The 24507-nt window shown below is 50.8% G+C and overlaps 1 protein-coding gene across 2 annotated transcripts in view; it reads left to right on the forward strand.

The window, feature by feature from the left end:
• Positions 1 to 994: 994 nt before the first annotated feature.
• Positions 995 to 24507, forward strand: part of ST8SIA5 (ST8 alpha-N-acetyl-neuraminide alpha-2,8-sialyltransferase 5) — a 48960-nt gene continuing 25447 nt past the window's right edge. The window contains exons 1-3 of one of the 2 annotated variants that reach the window (XM_019739696.2): positions 995 to 2048; positions 11078 to 11185; positions 24316 to 24408. In XM_019739696.2, the coding sequence (XP_019595255.1) occupies positions 1918 to 2048; positions 11078 to 11185; positions 24316 to 24408 (332 nt within the window). In that variant the 5' untranslated portion in view covers positions 995 to 1917. The remainder of the gene's footprint in view (positions 2049 to 11077; positions 11186 to 24315; positions 24409 to 24507) is intronic. The other variant, XM_019739697.2, reaches the window with a different exon arrangement.

A 24507-nucleotide genomic window follows, 5' to 3' on the forward strand; every position in this document is an offset into this window, starting at 1 on the left:
TAGGCACTGGTCACGCTCCCGTGAAGCCCCCTCTGACTGGATGGGAGAAAGAGCCACAAGACTCCAAAGACTTCTTCGTAGGTGAGTTACTTTGGGCAACTAAAGCTTTGATCCTTTCCACGGTCAAATGGGTTAGCCAGAGGCTAGGGGGTGCTGATTCATTAATACATACGCAAGAGCAAGTACTTTTTGATGTGTAAGGCACCAAACAAGTATCAGGTTTATTATAATAATGGGCTGTTTAGATGTTTGTTATTTCTTTAATTGGTTAAAAATACTATCTGCGACCCTCACGGGTAATACTTATTTGATACATAAACTCTGTATCTATAGCACAGGGTCCATTTCCACCTTGTGAATTCACAAGAATTCCAAGTTATCGGTGGCACCCTAATCATGAGATGTAAGCGTGCATTTCTTTTTAATCTTTCTAGTTCAAAGAGGAAACTATTAAATGCCAAGGGCAGCGTTTTGGAGTCTGGGCACTTTCCCATCAAAGTTCTTTTTTTTTTTTTTACCACTATTCGCCTTTCCTTCAAGTTCCCAGTCGAATCTCTGCCCTGACTCCAGAATCTCCCCCCAGTGGCTGGAGGGTCCTGGGAAGGGGCGCCCTAGAATCATCCAGCGAAGGCTCAGTAGTGATCGCCACAGGCACGTGACACCCCAGCGCCAGAGACTGTGGTGTCAGGATGACAGGGCTGTCGCTTGGTGTGCGGGCTGGGAAGGGGGGGAGGGAGAAGAGTAGTGCCTTGAGGGGTTAGGATTTCTGAAGAGGCACGATTTTGGCATTGCATTTCTGTGTTTATTTTCCTTGGTGTGCACTCTTGAAACACAAACCTTTCTAGACTTAGTGACTTACTAAAGCTTTCGGGGACTGTGGTACCCGAAGGCGGCCAGCTGCCTGACCTAAGATTTACGAGTGGTTCCAAGGATGAGACAAGGTCCCAGTGTCTGGGTGACAACAAGGTCTTTGACGAACAGCCGGGAGCTGCAGTTGGGGAGGGAGAGGAGGCCTGTGGCAGGGACGGAGAGCCCCTGAATTTCCTCCCCGCAGGAGTTGGGCGCCTGGCGCCATCAGCATGCGGAGCCGCGCTCGCGCTGTCCTTGAAGGGCTGCCCGGCTGACCTTGCTTCGCATTCTCCGGAGAGATCTCCCGGAGAGCGTGAGGACGCGGCCACCGCGGTGACTCAGTGCCCTGCGCACCGCATGCGAATACCCACCCTCCAGCAAGCACAGCTCCGCAGCAGCGGCTTCCCTTTCCTGCCGCCTTTGTAAATTCCACTATTTAAACCTGGCGTTTTCCATTCCACCCTCCTCTCCACCGCCCGCCTGTCATTAGCCAGACTGTCCGGGTATTTTGTCCCCCACCTCCCATCTGCAGAACTGAAGGCCAACCTTCGCGCTCTGTCGCTGCGGGCGCGGGGATCGGACGTGGCCCGCCCGGGCAGGGCACCGCGCTGGGGAACCGCGGACCCGAGCGCGACCGGAGGGGGCGGTGCGCGGCGCTCTTGGGCGCACGGCGCCAGGGCCCCGCTCGCGATTGGCCGCCACCTCCGCGGGAGGGGCTGCCCCGGGTTTGGGGCACTTGGCGTCGCCCCTCCGCAGGGAAATCGGCGGATGCCGGGCACTAGAGCCCGGAGGTAAAGACAGCGGGAGGGAAGGCCCCGGACTGCGGCTGAGCTCCCTGCGGCCAGCCCTGCCCTGCCCGCCGCTCCGGCGCCGGCGACGCTCGGATGTCCCCTGCTCCGGCCGCGGCATCCAGAAACTTTGCCCCGAGAAGTCCCCACTCGCCCAACCGCTCCAAGAGGCGCCTGGTCGATCGTGCGACCCCCGGGCTACCGGAGCCCTGCGCGTGATTGCTGGGACTCCCGGCGCCAAGCGTCCGCCGTGCCCCGCCGCGCGCGAGCGGCCGCCAGGATGCGCTACGCGGATCCCTCGGCGAACCGGGATTTGTTGGGGAACCGAACTTTGCTCTTCATCTTCATCTGCGCCTTCGCCTTGGTGACCTTGCTGCAACAGATCTTATATGGCCGAAACTACATCAAAAGGTGAGAAAGTCCGAGTGCGGGTGGGGGTGCGCGAAACGCGTGGGCAAGCCGTAGGTGGCGTCCGCAGCATCCCCCACTCCTCGGGCGCCCCCAGGGTGAGTGACCGTGGGTTTTGCACTTAGCCCCAGCACAGCCGCGTTAGGTTTGGGTCACGGTGGCGCTCCAAAGTGCCTCTCTCCTCCCAGCCAGAAATGAGAGCCTGCCCAGCGCCGGCCAGAGGGGCTGACAACTTTGTTCTGTTGTGAAAAATGGGGACAAGCTAGAATTCCTAGTGGCTAAGCTGATGATAAATCCATTTGAATGCCAGGAGCGGCGACAGGGGTCAGAGCGGTGTCCCCCAAATCTAGAGTGCCCTGGCCGTTTGGTTCCATGGCATTCTAGATTTGGTTGGATTATCTCTCGAGTCCTGAACTTTTGTGGGGGCCCTTGGGAGGAAAAGCATATTTTTCACCCCAGAGCGTCAGTTAGGTGGGTGTGATGGTGGGCTGGGACGATGTGACAGGGATAATGAACTTATAAAGCAGTAAACTCTGGATCTGTGAAACTCACAACCTGAAACAAGCAGTTGTTTCTCATTCTTACTCAGAAGGTCAGAGCTCCAGCAGAAGTTAGCCCTCCCCTTGTTGAACTCTGCTCCCACCCCACCCCATCCACCCGCCAACTTCATTAAGAGAAAGAGCAGGAGGGCCCAGCCTCAGTCCCTGTGTGTGCGGAAGATACACTGAATGCCAACCGTTTCCTTCTGCCCTCTCTGCAGGGTGAGAGGAAACGCTTCGGGTTACTCTGCTTGGTTTCAGGGCCTGGGGAGAGCACTGCCATAGGGTAGATAACGCCCATATCAGAGGCTCTTCGGGAAAGAGCCCACCTCTCCTTTCTGCTGTAGGTTTTTTTCTTGGCTGCCAGTGTCTCCCTACTTTCACTGCCGCTCCCCCCCATAGAAAACAAAATGCTTCTCTAGCTATATAAACATCCCATCTCTTCTCTAAACTTCCAAATAATAAACACAGTTGTTCCCTTTTCATCCTTTGGGTTCCACATCAGTCATTTGTGCCCCCCAGTCTGGGCTGCACATGATGGTGGGAGAATGAGGATTGCTGCTGGGTCCTTGTCTGGGACATTTGCTTCCAGCCAAGCCACTGCTCCTGGCCATCCCTGGTTGAAGGCAGAGGATGAGCTCTGCATGGTGCTGCTTGAAAGGACATTTTCAGGGAACCTCCTGGCTTGCAGGAGCTCATTGGGCCTGCCTCCTCTTTTGGTCACTGCCACCCTCCCACCCCGCCCCCGATGTCCCTAGGCAAGGACAGCTGCGCCCCAAATGGTGTCCTGGGGCTTGAAGTCTGTTTGGGGGAACAAAATGGCCACAAATGAGATAGTTTCAAAGTAAGTGTTAAAATGTCTGTGGGGGGAGGCACTCCTGGACTGAAGTAGTTAGGGAAGACTTCCTGGAGGAGGTGGACCTGAGTGGGCCTTTAAAGGAAGGATAAGGTTTGGACAGGTGGAGAGGAAGAACTAAAGAAGGCAGCAGCGAACGTGCAGAGATGTGGCACCACCTCCTCTCTCTTGGAACCACATGTGACCCTACCCACACTGTACCACTTGGCCTGACCTTTGGTTAGTTCTGCATGGAGGCTATCCTGACCCTGAACCAGGTTCTTTTTCTAGCTTCTTAATTTGGATGCTTATCTCTTTAATTTCTAGTCTTTATTATTTTCTCATGTAAACTTTTAAGACTATAAAATTTCCTCTAAATACTTCTCTGGGGTGATAATGATGATAAGGACTCAGAATTGTATTGGCATTTACTGTGCTCCAGGCCGTTGTTCGAGTGCTTTGTATATTACCATACTGAATCCTAACAAGTTACTGTTCCTGTTCTCATTTTATAGATGAGGAAACTGAGGCACATGCGGTTAAGTAATTTGTTCAGGGTCATACAGTTAGTAACTACCGGAAGTATTTACATTATTGTGAATTCCAGGTATTTTCTAATTTCTATCATGATTTATTTTTTTTCACTCATAAATTTGAAATGCTTTAAAATTTCCAAATACTTTCTTCTTTTACTTTATGTTTTTTTGAATTTTTTATTCAAATGCATGGTGATTGGAGAACATAATATTTATGATGCTGACTCCTTGAAATGTGTTGAGATTTGCTTTGTGGTCTAGTAGGAGGTGGGTTTTTTCTAAGTATTATGGGTGTACTTGAAAAAAATGTGATTCTCTCATTATTAGGTGCACTATTTTTACACATCTATTCAATCAAGTGGTTTTGTGTTTTTTAATCTTCTGTATCCCTCTTGATTTCTTTCCGTTCTGCTTGATCATTCAATTTCTAAAAGATGTGTGATGAAATCTTCCTCCATGCTAACAGATTTGTCAATTTCTCCTTCTCTACTTTTGCCTTCCGCATATTGAAGTGGTGATGTTATTAGATGCATGCTAGTTTACATGTATCATCTTCCCAGTGAATGAATCTTTTATTATAATGTAGTGACTTTGTTTATTTCTGGTACACTTTGAGCCTTCAAGTTCATTTGGGCTAATGTCATACAGTGAGGCAGCTTCCATTTGGTTAGTATTTGCTTGTTATAATAATATCACCATTACAAGGGGGGTGTGAATTATGGAGATTGGCAGATGCCCCTGGGGCAGCTGCTGGCTTTACAACTCATCTACTCCTTCTTTCCTTACCAGATTATTCATTCATTTAAGAAGACATTTTATACATATTTTAATGGTTATTTTAGTGTTTTTTTAGTGGGAGATGTTGCCGAGTGGGTTTCCTAGAAAGCAGACTCTAAGCTAGAGACTAGGCTGCACCATCTTTATTTAGATGTGTTCTTGGGATCAACACCTGAAGAAGGGAGAAGAAGGAAGACTGAGCAGAAGGAGGCCCTGAGCTCCAGGAAGTCCTAGGGAGGCCTCATGTGAAGTCCTAGGGAGGCCTCATGTGAAGTCCTAGGGAGGCCTCATGTGAAGTCCTAGGGAGGCCTGGAGAGTTGCCTCAGGGGTGAGGAGGCCAGGCCTTTATACCTCTGGGTCAAATTTTCAGTCGTAAGATGTGGGCTCCTTCTGGAAGAGGGCGTAATCTTGGCCAACTTGAATCTCCTCTCATGAGGCAATTCCCAGAGGACACTGAGAGCTGGGGGGCTGCCGGCTCTTGGCACCCCAACAGGTGAGGAAGAAATCCTTCACTCCTGAAGGGGCGCACGCCACAGAGGATTTTTCAGTCTGCCGTTTTGCCAGGACTGGAAGTCCTTGAATGTCTCCCTCCCTTACTCCCTCCTCAAACAGAAGTCTCACCCCCTGTGATCAGTCTGTATCTGAAGCCCCGCTCTTCAGGAGACCATGGCTCCTTTTACACACATCACGTCTGTCCTGGTGCTGTGCCTTTACCCACCTGTGTGCCCGCGGCCGTGCCTTCCCACCTGTCTCCCTGCCAGTCCAAATCGGGCTTTTCCTTCCATTCTCAGCCCAGTGTTCTCCCCCTGCTCTGAATTCACAGTGCCTGTGCTGTCTGTACTCAGTACATTCTGCTCAGCTGTCCTGTTGCTTTGTGTGTCACCGCACAGCGGCCAGGAGCTGAGGCGGGACCTATTTTGTCCTGCCTTCTGTGGAGAGGACTGTCCTACATGCTGTCTTCCCCGCAGCCTTCTTGTCTCCTGCACCTCGAGGGCGCAGATCTGGGCTGCCTGCAAGTGGCTGGTGCAGGCCTGAGACTTGAGGATGAAAAACTGGGTCAAGGAAAAGTACAGCCTGACTTTGTGCTGTATCTGAGGTGTATATTCGAAGTGCTCCTCGCTGAGCCAACTCTGCCCACCTCACCCCACCTAGGGACAAACCCTCCTGTTTGAGTGACCTGAGAAACAGGCGCAGCCCCGGGGATGGGGACCATGGGACCTAAGGATCTATGCAAGGGGTAGGTCTGCAAGGAGAGGGTGCCTAGTGGGGGCGGGGGATGGAGGTGCAGGGTGCCCCACAGAGGAAGGAGCTGAACTGACTGTCCCCTGGGATGTGTCCCATGCTGGCAGAACAACTCAGGTTTTGCTGGGCAGAGCAAGTTTTTACTGAGTACCTGCTGCAGGGCCGGCACTAGGGTATGGCAAGCAAGGCACCCTGGGGACAGAATTTCAGGAGGCCCCCTCTCAGGTGTCTGCCCTGCACTCGCACAAGCCTGAGAGTGGGGCTGCCCTCAATGGTGTGCCCTGGGCGCCCTGTTTGCTTCACTCTAGTCCTGGCCCTGGCCTGCTAAGTGCCCAGCCTGCACTCGGTGGTGGATATTAGCTTCCTGTCGCTTCCCCAAATGTCTGTCAGGGACACAGTGCTGCCCTCTCTCTCTGCTCCCTTGCCCATCTCTCTTTCTCTAGTCCTTTTTGACATTTGTACTTTTGGGAAATTTTTACCTCTTAGAGGATCTAGCCTCTCTTCTTTGAGCTATCCAAGCCCACTTACTTCTCATCTAATAACCTCTCACCCAGTAATTCTTCAATTTAGCTCTTACCCCTGTGTGTAGGGACCGTGCCCCCACCACACACAGGTGAGATTCATCAGGCAATAGTATTAATGATTAACATTCATTAAGATTTAATGCGCCAGGTTCTGATCTAAGTAGATAATACTGAATGAGGATTACTTCACTTAGTCCCCACGACAGTCCTGTTCAACATTCAACAGATACAATCATTCTCACTTAATATTCAGAGAGGATGAGTAACTTGTATAAGGTCACATAGCTTGTAAGACCCTTGTAAGAGATGTTTTATTCATCTCTGGATTCCCAGGACCTAGCACGGTGCCTGACATTAACTGTTGAATGAATGGATGCACACAAAGGAAATCCCAACACGTTTTTCCTAACAATCAACGAGCACCCATTAAACACCCATTCAGCTTTGTGCTGGGGGTGAGGGGGTGTTTCTAAAGAATTATTAGCTGTGATACATGTCCTTAAGGAACTTCCAGAACACGGAAAGAGACAAACATGAAAAAATACATAAGACAGTGTAAAATAAATTTGTAATTGTGTGGCATAGACTATCAATCTTGTAGGTTTCAGAAGAGACAGCAATCAGGGTGGTGAGTAGCCAGGTGGGACCTTACGGGACATGCAGTTCAGGGCCTGAGTGCCAGAGGAGAGCTGGGAGGCTCGTGTGTGTTCCCCTTTGCAGGCTGGTGTGTGCTTTCCTCCTGGAAATTGATACTGACCAAATATTTCACAAAGAGTAGCCAGACATTATTGGATGGCCTCGGGGGGCTACTCAGGGAGGTCTGGCCCCCAGGGGAGGTCGGGCAGGCCTGGAGGTCTGGAGGCAGGACTGTTTGGAGGTTGGCCTGGGGTGGGGGTGGAGTCTGGGCTCCTCTGTGGTGCAGTGGCTGGGGGCAGTGAGGTGGTCCCTCAGCTGTGTCTGGAGCTTGTCTGATTGCTCTCTCTGGACCCCTCCCAGGGCTGTGTAGCCTCCCCACCCCTGTCTTAACACTGCTAGCACTTGAACTCCCCCTGGGTCCTGCCCCAGCCGCTTCTTAGCCGGAGGCCTCCTGCAGAACCATGGACAGCCTTAGAATTCAGGAGGGCTCCATCCGCTCCCTGGCAGCCCAGGCCCCGGGCCTGGTGGTTCTCGGGGAGGCCAGCCCTCTGCCACCTGTAGGCTGCCACTTGCTCCGCCAGTCTCCTCCTTTCCCCTCTGGGGGTGCAGAGCATGGAGGGCCAGCTTGGGGAACACCCCCCCCCCCATTCTTCTCCTCTCTCAGGATGCTCCCACCTCCAGCATCTTTTCTGTTGCCCCAGATGAAGGCCCCACAGGCAATCCTTGGGGAATGAACCCACTTCCCTTTCCCCTTGAGGTTCTTTTGGGAGCTATGTTACCTTCCGGTGCTTCACAGATAAATAACATGAGTCACTAGTGAGTCAGGAACAAGGACAGGCGAGGGAGAACGTGGAACCTGATAATTATGCCCATTCATCCCTCTGAACGGCTTCCCAGCTGGCAGGCATTTCCGCTCTGACCTGGGTGGGAAGGTCCTAGCACCTTCTCTGGCAGGCCTCTCCTGACCATACGCCCAGCTCCTTATGTGGACCTGGGGAGCGCAGGGGACTGTGGGAGGTGGAGGAGGGCAATCTGGGCACCCCAGGGAAGGCCCTCACAGACTTTCGTGGTGCTCCAGCTGAGTTCTTTGCTCCTCATAAGACGACACTGGGCCCAGCTCCCTCCTAGATGGCTTTGAGGGACCACAGGAAGGTGGCGCTGCCTGTGCTGCCTGCCCCTGGCTCCTTCAGTTCCAGCTGCACGGACCAGCTCGCCAGCCCCAGAACAAGCCATGGCACTCATGCCCCAGGCATTGCAGAAACTAGTTCTCTTCTGGAACGTTCTTCCCCAGGATCCATCTGCTCCCTTGTCACCCAGTTTCTGTCCTGCTCGATGTCACCTTCTCAGGGTGAAGACCACTCTGTGTGGAATAGCACCCCGAACTCACCTCAAACCCTTTATCTCCCTCGACTCCCTTTATTTTTTTACCACAGCATTTCCCACCATCTGACCCATTACACATTGTGTCAGAGATTAGTTTATGGTTGATATATCTGTCTCCCTCCAGTAGAAATTGTCATTGGGGCAGGACCTTTGTTAGTTTTTCACTGTTGAATCCCAGCTCCCAGCCTGGCATGGCCATTCAGTAAATATAGGATAATATAATGAAATAAATATTTGATACGTATACATATGTAATAAAATAAAAATAGCATGAATGAATAAAGGAAAGGTATCCTCAGTCAGCTGTGAGGTACAATGCAAGTGATTTGCTGATTAATAATAGAAGAATGTTGATACATTTTATTTCACAAGTTCGGTGTGAAAGAAATGGCTCATTGCCTCAATTTTCTTTTGATTAAGAAAAAGACTAAACCTTATCCACCAGCTGGTGGGAAATTTGGTCTATCACTATGGGGGCGTCTTCCTTCCACCCCCGCCCCCCAGGCTCATGTGAAAGTCGAGAGGGCTGAACAAAGATTGGGAAGACACCCCAGGCCACCCCGGGCCTCAGCCAATCCGTTCACTGCTCTCTGGAGGCGTCTAGCTCTAGGTCCAGTCTTCTGAGGTGCCCTAAGTGGCGCTCTTTCTGAGGCCCTGCTTTTCATTTAGAGGGAGATGTGGGAGAGGAACCCCAAACCGCCATAGCAGAGCAGGCTTCCTGGACCTGAGGAATTTTCTGCTCAGCCGTGGTGGTCTCTCCACTTCCACCCCACACCTCCTAAGACCCGAAGGCCCTCTCACCTCCCTCCAGGATGGTGCAGCACAATTTCTTTCAGCCCTCATCCAACCCACGTTACCCTAAATAAGAGGGGGGGGAAGCCAAGCTACCTTCTTGGAATGGGGGTGTGAGAATACAAATGAAGAATGCAATAGATTATCCCCCCAGGAAAGTTAAGTACTGATGTTTTGTGAATGATTTTCTTCTTTTATTATGTTTTTCAAATGGAGCCGACTCAAGGTTATCCTTGTAATAATAGCACAGTCATTTGCATTCCTATTATGTGCTTTGTTGAGTGGGAAGGAAAGGGGTGGTTACAGGCAGAGCTCCTGAATGCGCTCACCTGGGCTTCCTCTGTGGGTGCCTTTTGCAATGGTGAGCGTGTCTATTTGTGCATGAGGCAGAAGGCTGAGGGTGGCTGACCCGCCGGCAGCTGGAAGACCCCAAGGTGTGCTGTGTGCAAATGACACCTGGGACAGGAGCCAGAACTTTGGTGGCAAGAGGACGGAACTAGGAGTCAGGACTCCTGGGTTCCAGGCCTTGAGTTGCCACCAGCTGGCTGAGAGGTCACTTCCCACTCTGCCTCAGTTTCCTCAGCTGTGATAGATGAGGCCCACTCTGTCTCCCTCATAGGACTGCGGTCAGGAACCAGCAAGCTGATTTGAGTTGGGAGGTGGTAATGGCGGTCCCCAGGCTGCTGTCGGCCTGCAGCATGGGGTATTTGGTCTGCACAATGTTTCAAGTTTGAATTAATGATCAGCATTTCAAATTGGGGAAATTAAAAATCTAGATTTCCAGCATCTCTTGGAAAAAATGAACAGAGCGGCATTTTGTTGTAGGGACCTACCTTCCCATATGGCCACAGTGGGCTAGAGCTCAGGGCACCTACCCTGGCAGGCAGGACATAAAGAGGAGGCAGTTCCTGCTGCCTCTTGTTCACTCATTCTCTGTCTGGTCCCAGACGCTTGACTTTGCTTCCTGGTGGAAATGAAGCACTTTGTGGGAACATGAAATATTAATGTACGGTTGGATTTTCATTGGGTGTGTTAGCCAGGGTGTGTTCCAGTCTAAATGGTCCAAGGAGAGTGAAGATGAAACTGAAGGCATTGTGTGACCATCTCTCACTTTCTGAGTTGTGTATCGCAAATGGATTTGCTTCTTATAGACAGTCAGGATTCCATTCTCTCTGGTCTAAGGCACTTACCCTCTTGCTTTTCATCTTCCCAAATGTTGTCGCTAGCCCCCTCCCATCCCTGTCTCCAAGCCCATGTCCTTATTTATTCCTTTGCTGTCACGTCAGCCAGGTTAGAGGTGGGAGCGGAGATAACCGTGTGAGTTGAGTCCATCATCTTAAACCAGGACAAGTGTTGGAAAACTAGATTTCATTAAAAGCTTTGCAGTGTCTGGCCTCTGAGAATAGCACAGTGTTGGCAAGAGAGAGCTCTTCTGGTGTAAGTCTCCAGAGGTGGGAGCTGAGGGCCATGCCACCGGAGGTAGGGGAGCTCTGCAACCTTGGTCTGGCTCAGCCTCCGTTTCCCTGTGTGTACAATGTGTAACCTCAGCTCTGCTGGTAAAGGTGCAACAAGGGAATGGATGTAGATGAGCAGAGAGCACGTTAGGGTTTATTCTCCTCCTCCTCATGGTTGGTTATCACCCCCGTCCCCACGAAGTGCATGATCGATGGGATGTGTCACTCGACACAAGGACAGAATGTGGCTCTCTGGTAGACAGGCTTAACCCAGATCATCAGCATGAGTACCGACTGCCTCGTTCTTTTGCCAGAGGCCTCCAGTTTGGTTGGCAGAATGGCGACCAGCTGGCCAATTGGACGGGGCTCTTTAATGTCACGGACGATCCAGCAGTGCAGAGCGGCAGTGACTCCAGCTCCAGGTACAGACCCCGGTGAATGACCAGGGAGGGGGAAGTGTGTCCTGGGCTAATCCCATGGGCCCCTGCCCCATGGCGTATCCCCAGAGCCGCCCTCCAGGAAGAAGCTGGCTCATCACAGTGGCTCAAAGCTCACTGCGTTTTAGGATCCTGGCTTGTCTTTGACATGAGGGGTGAGGCCTAGGACCATCCAGAGCAAAGTTGGGACTCACTGGCCCCTTTCTGTTGGGGAAGTGGTTGGGGGGGTGGGGGGGTGACCTGGGTTTCAAGCCTCCATTTGAGGTGGGGGTATCAGCTCTCTCCCAGCTGCAAGGATTTTGGACATAAGCCTGCAAGGGCATGTAGGTGGCATGAGGGGCGGGTGTCAGCCGTGGCCTCCCTGCTCCTCTGAAATCCCACTGTGTAAGCAGTCCCTACTCTGCCCGCCGGTGAGGCTGAGCTTGGCTGGGAAGCACCGGTTCCATCCAGAGGGCACTGAGATCCACATTCAGACCATCACGTGGTATTTCTTGTTGATCTGCTGTAACGTTGGAGCTAAAATTGGTGGTTAAGGGCGCTCTGTATATCTGGGAGTAGGAGTTCAGTACCTAGATGTTGGATGAATGAAAATGAGTGGGATGCACTCATCGCAGGGGGCGCATTGCAGGGAATTTTTTTGAACAGGGCTTTCTCTGCTGGAGCCGGGCATGGCTGGAATGTGCCAGCTAAGGGTTTCCAGGGGCTGATTAAGTTGTTTAGTTCCTTAACTTTGCATTTCTAAGTATGTGCTAACTCGCAGCTCTGTTTCCCTGGGAAAGAGGCCTGCGTTTTTGTTACTGTTCGTTTTGACACCAGAACATTACATTGTTCGTGCAGAGGAGAAATAATGTGTTTTTCAGGGACCCCTGATATGTGATTTTGTTCAATACTTTGGAAAAGAAAAGATATGGCTCCAGCATCCAAAGTCAGTTGGGGAGGTGCCTACAGACAGACCTGAGGGCGTGGGGCTGCAGGCCAGTGACCGGGATTAGGGTCTTATTCTGGCCTTTTAGGAGCTCAGTTCTTTCCACAAATGTGTGCTGGGAGCCCGGACCAGCTGCTCGCCCCTAGGCTGTCACCCAGGTACAGTGAGGCATCCAGAGTTGTGCCTGGTGCTGTGACCCTCCTACCCCAATGGGGCGCAGTCTAGATAAGTCAGCAAGTGTCTGCCTCCCTGGGAAGGGCTCTGCGAAGGGATCAAGAGAATTTGACTAGAAAAATGCTAATCCACTGAGTAAGGTGGCTTCTGGGAGGCCATTTCTGGACAGACGTCCCTGGGCAGTGGCTGAGATCACTGTGACAGTTCTTCTGACTTTTCCTACTGCCATCAGCTCTGCTCTTCCTCCCTCTTTCCACAATGTTGTCTCTAATTTCTCTGCCTCTCTCGCCCCACCTAGTCTCTCCTCTCCCTTTCTTCCTGCCATCCTTTCTTGGTCCACTTTTTTTCTCTAGCCCTATTTCCTGCCTCTCTCCTCCACTTCCTTTCTTTCCTACTCCCTGTCTCATCTCCCTCCCCTTTATTTTCTCTTCTTCTCTCAGTGGCTGGGCCAGCCTCCTCTTCCCTCTCAGCTGGGCTCTATCAGGGTCAGAGACGCTGTGACACTGACACAGTGTCAGTTTGGTTTTGGAATTAAGACACTGTGTTGATTTCCCTCTGGAGAGCCACCATTTCACTGAGAACTCCCTTAGAAATATGATGACCACACATCCCAAGTTTTTCGGGGACAATTTCAAATTCAGATCTCAATTTTGGGTTGACCCCAACAGTACCCATATATGTGAGAAACCACAATATGTGGGAGACAATGGTTAATGGAATTAGACCTGACCCGTTTGTCCGGGAATTTTTAACCTTGGCATAGGAGTGGCGTCTGCCTTCCTCAGAATGGGCAGGACAGCTTCTGGCAGCAGCTTTGCAGGACTTGGAGAAGGACGGAAGTAGGATGCCATAGAAAGTGCTCTGCAGAGTGAAATACATCATCCCAGTGCACACTTTTCGTGCCTGGATTGTGTGATGAGCGGGTGGTATTATTCACCTACTGAATAATTCAACACCTGCCATATTTTGCTCTTTATAGTTGTGTGGTGTGTGAGGTGTGGTACCACCTGTTATCAGTCATTATTAACGGAGATGGAAGGGAAGTCAGAAGGTACCATGTATTTAAGCAGAGGATAAAGAGGGGCAGAAAAAGCAAATGACTCATAAATCGTATACTTACCCAGGAGCCACAAGGAGAAGAAGCAGTCCAAATGATGCGTCCGGAAAATGCCAAACCGATCACAAAGAAAATCTAGGCCAGACAGTGCTTGGGGAGGCCGTGGTCAGGACTTCTCATTGGACGTGAGCTGGGGAAGTCCAGGCTGAACTGGAAAGTGTGTGAGTTATACAATACACACTGGCATATAGCTTTAGTAATGTCAGGTCTAGGTCTAAAAGTGTGGTCCGATAAGCATCCTTAAGGGAGCTGCTTGAACGAGCAGATAGGAATAATTTTTAATCAGCAAGTATGTCGATTTAAGTGGGTGCTTTGAAGAAGTAGGAAGGTCTTTGACGGCAATGCTCACCATGTTCAAATGATGTGTTTCTGTTTCTGTTTCCCCACTAGACAGCAATTGTACGTCCCCATCTTTGAATTCTCAGCAGCCAGTATGGCACCTGCCATGCAGTAGGTGCTCAATAAATGTTACTTGAATAAAAGAAGGAATTAAGCAGCGACATAGTAAAGGCTATTGGTAAGAAAGCAAGCTTCAATGTCAGTGTCCCTGAATTCTCCGTCCCTTAGAGATCTGTTCCTTTGGATTAAACCTTTTCCTCTAGCCCTGACACTGTCTTTAAAAGTTAATCCCCAGAAAGGGGAACACTTTGGAATCATAAACCCATTCATAGTTTGGAATGATCAGAGCATTTTCTCTTGAGAAGAGCAGGTAGTAGGGTGGTCTGAGAGTTCTGGGTGGCAGTGTGGGAAAAGGGAGACTGAAAGTGGGAGGGAGGGCGTGTAGATGAAGGAGAGAGAAAGCAATGAAGGCAGATTATATACTTCTGCAATAAGTGACTGAGAAACCCTCCCAAACACTCCCCACACAGCTTCACAATTCTGAGAAGGGGGATGGGAGGGGGAGAAGAGGAGAGGAAGGGCACTCTCGGTCCCAGCCAGCTCAGTGCTTTGCCCTCTCCAGCCTGGCCAACTGCCTGCCTGCCTAATGACCCCTCAGAGGACAGGGGAGGCGGCAGTGCCCTTGGTGGTCCTGGTCCTGCAGGGTGGGCAGCATTGCACCTGCTACCTCAGGGCATCACAGGGAAAGGATGGGGGGTTGAGGGCAGCTGAGGCAGAAGCCCCCAGGTGCTGACTCTTAGCCTGGCCCGTAGCTGCAGCACAAAGGTCTTCGCTCAGCTTCAGCCAACTGCGCCCTGCTCCCCATCTAGATAAATCCTTGTCCTGCCAATATCCACCTCCTATGCCACCTCCTCCCAGAAGCCTTCCCAGATAGCACCTTTAGGTCTACGTTCTGTAAGATGTGTCTGCCCGGAGGGCTATGTCTATCATTACACGCACAGAACTCTCTGGCCAGTGCAGGTACAGCCTTCCGTGTTTGCTCAGGTATTCCCCCAAATCCTGAGGAGCCTCCTGCCCTGGACAACCGGGCTGGACCCCTGTGCATGCAGGGCTGTCTGGACCCTCTAACTCCAGGTACATCCCACAGGGACCCTGGCCTCATTGGCCCCTTCTCCCAGCCTCTGGTAGCCTTGGCCTTCCTGCTCTGGTCTGGGGTGGTAAAAGGGGGTGTGCAAAGATACCTCAGGGGACACAGCTCGCTGAGGTCTAGAGCAGAGCTGGCCAAGCTGCCTGTTCCTGGGACAGCATTCTCCCTGTGCAACTGGGCTTCAGGTTGGGGTGCAGAGGCTTCCTAGTGGGAGGGTAGCACAAGCCACAGGAGAAAAAAGCAAGCCCCAAGCTGATGTTGAGGTCCTAGCCCAGAGCCCACGTCTCTGGGTTGAGATCTGTGTGTATATCTAGCGTGCCCTGCACAACATGGGGTTTGGAATTGTCATTTCAGAGCTGGAAGGAACTTGATGGAATTTAATTCAGTGCTTTATTATGTTGTATTGAATTGTTCCCTAATTGTTTCAAGACAATGTATCATTTGGTAATAAATTGTGTGGTCCAGATGGCGAATGCTCAGAGAGCTCAGTGTAGAAGTGAGAAGTGATTCCACGGAGGGGCGAGACGTGGCTTGGACTCGACAGGCAACGCCTGTGGCAAAGTGCTATTGGAGGCTGTTTGTGTGCCAGGCGTCTTACTGCATTTAATCCACACCCTCCATCCTTTGGGCTGGCTACCGTCATTGCACCCATTTATAGATGATGAAACTGAGTCACCACCTCCAGGTGGGGGTGGTGGTGGAGGTGAGACATCTACCATCCAGGGTGACTCTGGGGTCCCAGCACTGATGGGCTGCGGACAGGTCAGCAGGGTCGGGCTGGCCTCCTCGGCATTTCTTCCCAAGTCCTCTCAAAGCACCTCGTCCTACCCTCACCTCCTGGCGGTCAGACCGTAATAAAATGGCCAGGTTGATTTACGTAGGTAACTGTGCATATTCCCTCCCTATAATGACTGTTGTCGTTAGTGCTTGTCTCCTATCTCTTTCCCACTTTGTACCTTCTGTGTGTCACCCTCATGCCCCAGTCTCTGTGCTTAGTGCTTGCCTGACGGTCATCCCTGACAAATGCTTCCTTCCACCTGCTCCTGGCCTTTCTGCATTTCACAAAGGAGCCCTTGGTGGCAAGGTTACCCCCATGGAAAGAATTTTCCATGGTTGTCTTCCAGGGGTGCTGACAACTGTTGGGGGCCTGGCAGCAGTGGGTCTGCACATTGTGGGTGTAGGCTGGCTTAGCGTAAGGCTTTCTGGTCAATTTTCACTTCTATGGAAAAGGACAAAAATAAATGTGTAAATAAAGGGACCGAGCTCTTGGGCTCCATCCAGCTGGGAAGAACTGGAAGGATCAGGTTTGGCAGTGTTCAGGGCTGGGTACTGGAAAAATAAAACACAGATGACACAGCTTCCCCCTGTCCCCCCACACGCCTGACTGGGCCTCTCTGGGTTGACAGACAGAGGAGGCTGTCTCTGGAGGCGGGGCTCTGGGTGCCTTGACTTCCTCAGGTGGTGTCATTCCATGAGCTCCCTTGGCCCCCTAAGCTTTGTGGCCGTTAGTTGAGTCAGAATGGAATCTCTTGGGCAAATAACCATTTACGTGAACCATTCTGTGCCTCACTTTCTTCATCTGTAAAACTCCACTTGCTCATTCACTTGGGGTGGGGGTGGGGGGGTCCCCTGAGGGGACCTCCCAGGTAGAGCCTGGCCCCAGCTTTGCCCCTGACTCACAGGGGCAGGAGACGCTCCCTCTCGGGGCTGCCTTTCCAGGTCAGATGATCCCGGGTGCCTGTCTGGGCCTCACCCCTTCCTCACCCCATGTCAGCTCCCCAAACTGCCTGTGACTCCCTTCCGGCCATCATGCATCCTCCCTCCTCTCCATCTTCATCTTCATCTGCCTCTTAGACCATCTTCAAGAATATTATACCCGTCGCTTAACAAAGGCAGGAAGCCACTGAAAGGAATGTGATGGAAAGAAATGGAGACTGGAAAGAAAAAGGGGGCGGGTTGGTCCGGGAGAACCAGGCATCCCCCTGATAATCAGTGCGCAGTACTGATAATCTGCCTCTTAGACCATCTTCAAGAATATTATACCCGTCGCTTAACAAAGGCAGGAAGCCACTGAAAGGAATGTGATGGAAAGAAATGGAGACTGGAAAGAAAAAGGGGGCGGGTTGGTCCGGGAGAACCAGGCATCCCCCTGATAATCAGTGCGCAGTACTCGGAAGGTAAGGCACCCAAGGCTGCCCAATTTGCCATCCCATGTAGCCAGCCACGCACAGCTCTCATCCCGTTCATCAATGGCCACGAGGGAGGGCAGGGAAGGCTGCCAAAGGCAGCTGAGTGCTGGGCTGTAGGAACTGGGAAGACACTGCGAGGAAGAGTATTCCAGACAGAGAGACTAATTCAGGTGAGAAAGAAAACCCTTTCAGGTCCCTCGCACTGGATGGGGAGGAGACCTGCTAAGGAAGTCAAGGTGACAAGACTGGGAGGGAGATGAACGAGGAGGAGGCCACTAGGTCACAGCTCTTAGTGTGGGCACCTGGAGGGACGGGGGTGAAGGCCCCCAGGAGCAGCGGGACAATATGTGTGTGGAAGGCTGATCAGAGCGAGTTTAGGCACGTGGGGGCTCCCGGCTGGTGAGCTGGATCTTACAAGAGGAGCTTTTCAGGGCTCCCTGGTCTGGCCCAGAAAACAAGGTTGCCATATCTGTGTTCTTCCAGGGAATGGGCTAGACATGTGGTCTGGCCCCCTGCCCAACTGCTGGTTGGGGGAAGGAGGAATATTGGTATCAGGCTTTGCCCTTGACCCCAACCACCCCCTCCCCATGCCAGAACAACACACGGTGAGGTCCACACCAGGAGCAGATTAATCATAAGACTATCACAGGTGGCACTTAGGACCTCAGGCTGTTTAACTTTTAGTTCTGGTATCTTAAACGAGCTCAGGGGATTCCGGTGGACAGATGAGGAAACCCTGGCCCAGAAAGGGCCGTGGTCCAGGCATGTCTCCTCCTGGCAGCTGCAACCTGTGGTTAACAGCCAAGCCCTGCTTATCTCTCTCTACCTATTTGGGAAGACAGACACTCCAGTCCTGTGAGTTGTCAGGCTGCAATTTTCAGACTCTGATTTCTGTGTGTTTGCTCCGGCGCGTAGCGTGCTGTCTCCACTCAGCAGCTGTTCTGGCTCTAGAAATAGCACTGAGCTCACTGAGGGCTGTGGGCCTTGGGAGCGGAAGGGGGCTGCTCACTGAGAAAACCCCAGTGACCTGACCGTGGCTTGTCAGAGGCAGAACGTGGGTTCTGGGCTCTTGGAAGCCTGAGGTTCCCTTTGTAGCGTCACCGTTTACTAGCTGAATGACAGTGGGCAAGTTACTTTACCTCTTACAGTCTGAGGCTTGAATACAAAATGTGAAAATAATGCCTGTCTTATCAGGTTGTTGGGAGGATTAAATGAGAGAAAGTCAAAGAGTCCAGTATCAGGCTGCCACATACAGTTGTACGGGTTGGGCACTGCACAAAAATACCCAGCCAAGGGGACAAGTGGGGCTGCAATCCAGCTCACTCTCACTTGACAAGCCATGTGCCTGGCATATGGCTTTGTTCATCTGCAGACAGAGGTGCTTTTCCCTAATTTGCTCGGAGGTGCCATACCTACACTGGTTTCCTGCCCAATGTGGAATAAATGAACTACTCTTTGGTTCTCTGAGACTGTACCAGACTTGATAGGAGCCCAGGGGGTTAGATTTCTGAGCTGGGGCTGGTGGAGGGCTTACAGGCATGAACAATACAGCAACCGCCCTGGGCTCCTGTTCTCTTGAACAACATCCGTGTCTGGGGAGGAAGAGAGTGATACATAGAAGGTTGAATGCATGGGCCTCATCCCGTACCAGCCAGTAGTTACTGGGGCCCCCAAGGAAGACTCCATGGTTCTAAAGAAGCTCTGGAGGGGTGATCAGGCTTCTGATCAGGGGAGCCCTCTGTGGGGCGGGCTTGTGGGCAACGGCCGGCAAGAATGACAAAGCCAGACTCTGTCCACTGGCCCCTGGGTCTGCTAAAATGAGGCCTCTTCAGCCTGTAAAGCTGGAGCCCAAGTCTGGGTGGGGGGCAGGGAACCAGTGTTCAGGACCACCGGGATTACCTTTGTTCTTTGCCATCTGCATTTGTCTCCTCAGTGGAGGCCATCACATTCTGATCAGGCCGTCAGGACTGCCCAGCGCTGCCCACCACAGTTTCTGGGGGCACAGCACAGGGGGCAGGACGGATGTTGCTGGCACCAGCATAGGACTTGGCGGCCGGAAGCCAAGTGACATCTGAGATGAGCTGGGCTCCTATCTAACTGGCTGGGACTATTTATACCAGTGAGATGCCCGAATGTGATGCCAGAGTCCCCTCCCCTTTGAGCTGGATAGAGATCGTCTTTCCAGAATTGAAAGAAGAGACAGTAACTAACTCACCTTGAGAGGCTAATGGAGTTAAGAAGGTTGGAGAAACTGCTTCTCTCTGCCTTCTAGTAGGTTAAGGGGACGCTGGAGCAATTTCAAGGGAGATCTAGGATTTAAAATAAAGGGTCTTTATTAGTGATTTACAATAATGAAAGAGTCATAACCCCATTACAGAAAGTTTGTAAAAATACAGAAAAGTATTTCAAAAATCACTCATAATCCCAATCCCTGGAGAAACCCATTATTAATATTTTGTTATAGACCTTTTCTTTTCCTGTGCATTCACATATGTATAGGTAATTCTTTTCGGAGATCATAGTTTTGTAACTTGCATTTTCCACTCGATATTATCATGTGAGCCTCTTCCTATGTTATTACACACACACAGAAATGTAAGCATCATGTTTGATGTCTGCCGAATGGTCTACTCATATATCCAGACCAAACAGGGATTTCCATGGCTTCCTCCAGAATGCAGTCCTTGGGCATCCTGTCAGAAGCAGAATCGAGGGTGACCCAGTGTGGCAGTGCTTCTCGCCATTTTATTTCCTCAAATCAGTCATCTTTAGAGACCGTGATGGAGCAGTATAGTCCCCCAAAAGTAAAGCCCAGGTAGGATGGAGAAGGAAGCAAGGGCTATTAGCTTCATTTTCCAGATGGGTAAACTGAGGTTTTAGAACCAGGCATGGAACAGTTTTGATGACTGACTTAGGTACCACCTGGAGTGTTTTCAGGGCACCTGGGACAGCAGCTTTGAGTGTGAGAGGAGTTGGTGGGGGTGAGGTATGAGCTCTGTATTAGTTTGCGTGGAAAGCTGTGCTCGCAGGCCAGTGAGTGAGGTGTCCCTTACTCTAGGAATCTCTAGGCTAGCCCTGGGAGGGGCCGTCTCTTCAGGGTCAGCAAGGCCCCAGATGTCAAAGGTCAGAAAAGCATAGTTAATCCATGGAGTCTGCAGCAGACATGGGTGATCGAGGACATCCCCACGTCCACTGAGAACTCAGCGTGGGCTTTATCCAAGCAGAGGTGGGGGAGAGGTTTACTAATGACAGCACACGGAAGATCCAGCCTGTGGAGAAACTTCCTGAGTTATTCACACCTGACTCAGCCCTGCCATCAACCAGCTGAGGGCCCGTAAGCAAGTCTCTGACTCCCGGGGTGTCCTCCATCTGCTCTTGCCTTTTAATGGCAGGAAAAAGGGCCAGAAAGGGAATTAATATTTCTTGGGTGTTTCCTGTGTGCCAGGCACTGTGCTAGTGCTTTTCCTGAAATTCTCATCAACATCTTATCTTAGCTCTGTTACACATATGCTGCATTTTTTTATGTTGATTTTAAAATGAGGAAACTAAGGTTCAGAAAAGTGATGGGCCTTGGGTGGCCAGTGAGAAGCAGAGAAGGGATGTGAACCCTGTTTCTAAAGCCTCTCCCCCGACAGCCATGAAACACATGGCACAAGACCATTTGGGATCATTGTACTGCCTAGTTCTGTATATGAGTGATGTTGGGGATTCAGGAGAAAGGGAAATGGGGTGGAGGCTGGTGGAGGTAAGGCAGGGAGGGCCTTGTGAAGGCAATGGAGGGGCTGGCTGATTGAAGGAAGGGGCTGCTCAGTTTCAACTTCCTCCTGTTTGTATATCATTAATTCATAGTATTGTTCTGGCTTGGTTAGTGAGTGGGAAACTGAGGGAACCTTGGTCCTGAATTTTAGTGCTGGGTAGTGCTTTAAATATCACCGAGTTCAAACAGATTATTTTAAGGAGGAGAAAGCAGAGGCCCAGAGACAGGAAGGGATTTACCTAAAGTTACACAGCTGGTTTAGAGGCAGAGCCAAGATGTGTCCACAAGTCTCCCAACTCACTGAGCACTCTAGGGAAAGTCTCCTTATAATTATCTCCTGCATCATTTGAATCTGGAGCTTTGCTGGTAGCAGCCTGAGACCATGGCTTCAGATGACTTAGTGGATTCCAAAAGGCTTAGTGCCACTGGCTTTCATTGCAAATGATGATCTTTGTGATAAGATGCCAGACCTCACTTACTGTGGTGTGACTGGAAAAGGACATGAGTTAGAGCCAAGGTCATGGACTTTATTTGTGGCCCCAGGCTGACCCCTGGAGTTGCAGATAACAGAATCTATTTTAACTAGTTCAAACAGAAAGGGATTTATTAAGGGTACGGCTAGCTCAGAATCATTAGAAAGGCTGAAGAAAGACACCAGGCTGAGCTTCCAAAAAGGCCTCCCTAACTGCATCGTGAAATGGGGCCACCATGAAAGCTGCTGCCTCTGATATAATCAGGAAGGTGTTGCCACCACTGCAGTTTCCAAGAGCCCTGCCACCTCTGCCACATTCAGCACCCCGAAAACAATGCTTGGAGCCTTATCATTCTCCTGGAACACCGCTCTGAATCAGTCTTCTGATTGGTTGAACCTAAACTGCATCCAAAACCCTAGCTGCAAGGGAGTCTGGAAAATGTCATTTTGTAGCTTTCCTGCCTCTGTAGTACAGAAGGTACAGAGATAACAAAAACAGAGTCCCTATGTTTGAGATTCTCTTAGTTTGGAAGGGGAAATGGATATATAAACAGACTTTTTTTTTAATTGTTGAACGATGTGTTTTTCCAGGACCCATCAACTCCATGTCAAGTTGTTGTTTTTCAATCTGGTGGAGGGCGCAGTTCAGCTCCAAGTCAAGTCATTTTCAATCTAGTTGTGGAGGGCACAGCTCACTGGTCCATGTGGGAATTGAGCTGGCGACCTTGGTGTTATGAGCACCGCACACTAACCACAAGCCAACCGGCTGCCCACAGGTGGCTCAGCTCCAAGCTCAAGCCATTGTTTTCAATTCAGTTGTGGGGAGTTCACTGGCCCATGTGGGACTCGAACTGGCAACCTTGTTGTTGAGAGCTCATGCTCTAACCAACTGAGCCATCCAGCCGCCCCATAAATAGACTATTTTAATATGATAATTTGCTTTAATTTAAGAAACAGTGTACAGAGGGACCTTGGAGGTGGGGGTCAAAGAAAGCTTCCCAGAAGAAGGGGCATTCGAGCTGAGTACTGAAAGGTCAATATGAGTTTGCCAGTTGAAAATGACAGAGAAAAGAGTTTCAAAACACAAGAGAAGCAGAGAAAAAAAGTATGATATTTTGGGGATCTCCAGTGCCTCATTTTTATTAACTTTGCTTCAATTCTTTTATGACAGTAGGACAAGGAACCAACTTATTTTGTAAATACGAACCAATTTGTTGTATAAAATGTTTCCATCTTTTAAAATATTATTTTAAATTACTTAAATATATAATTGTAATACTTAAAAAATTAACTATAAATTTTATTATTACAATTATGAAGAACAGAGATTTATAAATATAATATTTTTTAGAGTATTAAATATGAAATTATTTGGAAAGTTATTTAAAAAACAAATATTTTTAAAGTTATTTAAAATACAAATATTTTTAAAAGAAGTAATAAAACACGGGATAAACTGACTTAGCATTTCTAAAGCAGCACATACCTTAGTTTGTAAGTTAGACATGTGAGAATACATGTGAAATAACTACTGCCGCATGTTGGGAGGGTGTCTGGGAAATGTTCGAGGGACGACTTTACTTTAAATCCTTGCTCATGCCTTGCAGGGCCCAGGAGGAGCCCTGAGGCGCCACTTCCACTTCTGATTCTCCAAGGCCACCTATTGTGTGACCACTGACCCCACGTTTCATGTGGCTTGACCCTGTAGGCGTCTTGATTCCGTGGTGTTGAGACTGTCAAGGGGTTCAACTCTCCCAGCTGAATATGCCCCAGCCTCTTCTGAACAACCTCCAGAAAGACAGGACATGGGGAGAGGGTGTACTGGCTTCTGCCCTTGGAGGCCCCACACTGCCTCTGTGGCAGCGCCCAGCAGTGAACTACCGCATTCACCCCCCCCCCCCCGTCTAGCAGATGCTCTTCCTTCCCTGGGGTAGTACGAACTGTCAGGTACGAAAAAGGGAGGCCTTAAACGTCTCCTTGTCTGGGAGACCAGAGGGCCCTTTCCAGGGGACACCAGCTGTCCTTGTAGGTGAATGGACAAGAGCAGCCTTGACTCAGCGTGCAAGGTCATGTTCCAGCTCTGCCACCTTCTAATGACATGATTCTGGGCAAGTGAGTTAACTCCCGGAGCCCGTTCTGATGCTTATGATGACCACTTTCCTCATAGACTAGTTACAAAGATGAAACATGAATTCCTCCATGTCAAGTGCTGGGCCCCACACTTGGCCCGTGGTAAGAGCTCGGCAAGCACTGGCTGAAATTCGTATTGTCATTCTGTATGAAGCTGCAGAAGGGACACTGAGGTGGCTCTGACATGCCTGGAGCCAGCTGATGTTTGGGCCCCCTCTGCAGTGGGACCCAGAGTTCCACCTGTTTACCTCAGTTTTCCCAGCTGCCAAATGGGGAGAAAGAAATGTCAGTCTCACCTAGTCACAGCGTGGGCCTAAGGATCAAGTGAGCTGATAGAAATGGAAATGCTAGTACAGTGGGAAAAGCAGTAGATCTCAGCTATGCGTGTGGCTGTCGTTGTGTAACTTTCCCAAGAGGAGATAAAAGGGGCAGGAAAAGGGCAGGACCAGCCGAAGGCAGCAGCCTCACTGCCGACTCCCAGAGCTGCCTCCTGCAATAACTGATCCCAGGAAGAGCCAGAGTGAGAGAGTGCACAGAGCACCCACCTCCTTTTCCTCTCCTTCGCACCAACGTAGAACCGGAGCTGCTTCTGAATGCCATGATGTGCTGAAATGGGGTCACACTCCCGGAAATGCCGACGCTCCCGGGGTGTTGGGGTTGCTGTGTGTAATCACCCACCCAGTGATCGAGCTGGAGGCCTCAGTGGTCCTGGAGCCGCCCCCCAGGTCATCTGCTGGGTGGGGCTGGTTTGCTCTATTTGTTTGACCAGGATAGCCCCCCACCCTCCCCAATAAGAGCCCAGAGAGGCCCCCAACAGTCAGGCCTGCTTCTCTGCATGGTAACCTCTGTCCCTGTTGGTTTCCAGGTACTTTGAATTTTACGAGGGCCCTTTGGAATACAACTCCACAAGATGCCTGGAGCTGAGGCACGAAATCTTGGAAGTGAAGGTGCTGTCCATGTGAGTGTGACCGGGGTGGGTGGTGGGGGCACGCTGCGTGTGGGGGAGGGGCAAGGTGGAGGGCGGGGTGGGGACGGGGCAGAAGGAAGCAGGAACCGT

Source organism: Rhinolophus sinicus, linkage group LG09 (assembly GCF_036562045.2).
Source record: "Rhinolophus sinicus isolate RSC01 linkage group LG09, ASM3656204v1, whole genome shotgun sequence".
In the NCBI taxonomy this organism is placed as follows: domain Eukaryota; kingdom Metazoa; phylum Chordata; class Mammalia; order Chiroptera; family Rhinolophidae; genus Rhinolophus; species Rhinolophus sinicus.